Source organism: Aotus nancymaae, unplaced genomic scaffold (assembly GCF_030222135.1).
Source record: "Aotus nancymaae isolate 86718 unplaced genomic scaffold, 86718_ANA_hifiasm-v0.15.2.pri h1tg000058l, whole genome shotgun sequence".
NCBI classification, from domain to species: Eukaryota; Metazoa; Chordata; class Mammalia; order Primates; family Aotidae; genus Aotus; species Aotus nancymaae.
This window is the reverse complement of record NW_026988472.1, coordinates 31066825-31068899: the sequence shown is the minus strand read 5'-3', so window position 1 is coordinate 31068899 and position 2075 is coordinate 31066825. Positions and strand designations below refer to the sequence as shown.

General features: G+C 45.8%; 1 protein-coding gene across 1 annotated transcript; it reads left to right on the top strand.

Moving 5' to 3' along the window:
• The first annotated feature begins 683 nt into the window (after positions 1-683).
• On the top strand, positions 684-1727 carry LOC105714796 (melanoma-associated antigen B10). Its single transcript, XM_012448911.2, has one exon. The coding sequence runs from the start codon at positions 684-686 to the stop codon at positions 1725-1727; it is 1044 nt and encodes a 347-aa protein (XP_012304334.2).
• The last annotated feature ends 348 nt before the right edge of the window (positions 1728-2075 follow it).

Here is a 2075-nt window from a genome sequence, read left to right as displayed (position 1 = left end):
TTAGGCTGGGGTCTCTCTCACTTTCTCCTTTTGGAACTACAGATGTGAAGGCCTTGCTCTGAGGGGATAGGTCTCAGGCCATCACAGGGTAAGGTCCAAGGCCCTAGCAGAAGCCAAGGTGAAAACCCTGAGTAAAGAATGAGAACACCAAGGATCCCAGAATATAGGAGGTCCTTCAGAGCTTTTCTATTGTAGTCATCCTGGATGTCCTCAGGCAGGTGTGGTCAGATGAATTTCTCTTTCACTATCTCGACCAGGGCAGCAGGGAAGTGAGGGGACTGAAATGAGGGGTCAGTAGAGTAAAGGGATCCCAGAATTTGCCAGAAATCAAGAGGACAGTTCTGAATGTGAACTAAGAAGAGTCCCTACCCAAGAACAAAGGGGCCTCCATAAAGCCTGGACCTGCCAGGCCTTGCTGTCACCACCCAGTAAACCCCAGGCAGATCTGGCAGGTAGCAACCTAAAACACACCCTAGTTATTTCACAGAGTAATCGGGGCAGGCAAATCAAAGAATGGGGGCCTGTTTTTCCTCGAGTAACGCGCCAAGAAAACTTGCAGAGGTGGCCGTCAATAAAGCTAAAGTTGTATCTCTCTGCTGAATAGGCACACACCAGCTCATCTTCTCGCCTCCAGGTCACAGGATCACCTCCTCTTTTGGCTGCTGCACCTGAAGACAGTCATCATGCCTCGAGGTCAGAAAAGTAAACTCTGTGCCAGGGAAAAACGCCGTCAGGCCCGAGGAGGGCTGGAAGATCTGTTAAGTGTTCTGGCCATTTTAGAAGAGGAGGAAGAACATCCCCCCTCCTCTTCTGTTTGTTTGAAGGATGTTTCCCAGCATTCACTTGATGGGACATCCAACAATCCCCATGGACTGTCGGGAGCCCCATCCACCAGTACATCTGCTATGGCTGTTTCACACACAAGACATACCAAAGGTTTCAACAACCAAATGGAAGAAAGACCAAGATGCACACAAGATCCAGCAGCCACTGATAACTTTCCCAGAGGCCTTCTAGGTGAGAAAGTAGTTCGGTTGGTGCATTACTTGCTGTTCAAGTACCAAATGAAAGAGCCCATTACAAAGGCAGATATGCTGAGAAATGTAACCCAAATGTCCAAGAGCCAATTCCCTATAATTCTGAGCAGAGCTTCTGAGCACCTGGAGCTGATCTTTGGTCTTGACCTGAAGGAAGTGGAGCCTAATAAGCACATCTATGTTCTTGTCAACAAACTAGATCTGGGCTGTGATGTAGGGCTCAGCCATGAGCCAAGCGTGCCCAAGACTGGCCTGCTGATGACTGTCCTGTGTATTATCTTCGAAAAGGGTAATTGTGCCACTGAGGAGCAAGTCTGGAAAGTGCTTAATATGATGGGATTACATGACGGAATTGAGCACATCATTTTTGGGGAGCCCAGGAAGCTCCTAACCAAAGATTTGGTGAAAGAAAATTACCTGGAGTACCAGCAAGTGTCCAATAGTGATCCTCCATGCTATCAATTCCTATGGGGCCTAAGAGCCCATGCCGACACCAGCAAGATGAAAGTTCTTGAGTTTTTGGCCAAGATAAATAATGCAATTCCCAGTGACTTCTCACCCTGGTATACAGAGGCTTTGCAAGATGAAGAAGAGAGAGCCAGAGCCAGAGTTGCAGCCAAGGCTCGCATTACTGCCATGGCCCATGCACGTTCCAAGGTTAAGTCCAGCAACCCCTCCCAACTGCAGTAAAGTCTGAGGCAGATTCTTTACTTTGTGTTTGAAAAGAAATCCACATTCTGAGCTGTGGGTGGTCAGGGTGGGGCTGGAGACAACACAGTGAATAATATGTTTGTGCTCATGTTCTATGTGGTGACTTGGAATTTTTTTAAGATGTTGTTCCTTTAATAGATGGTTAAAGTATCATCAGTATTTAAGTTTATGAATGACATTGCTAAATTTTTCTGTATGTGAGAAAAAGAGTAAGCGATTTATTGTTTTATAAGTCTAATTGGGAAACGCTTCATTTATTAGGGATTGAAACACAATAGCATGGTAGTAAATTAGGCATTTTCTAATTCAATGTGAAATAATTTAGGA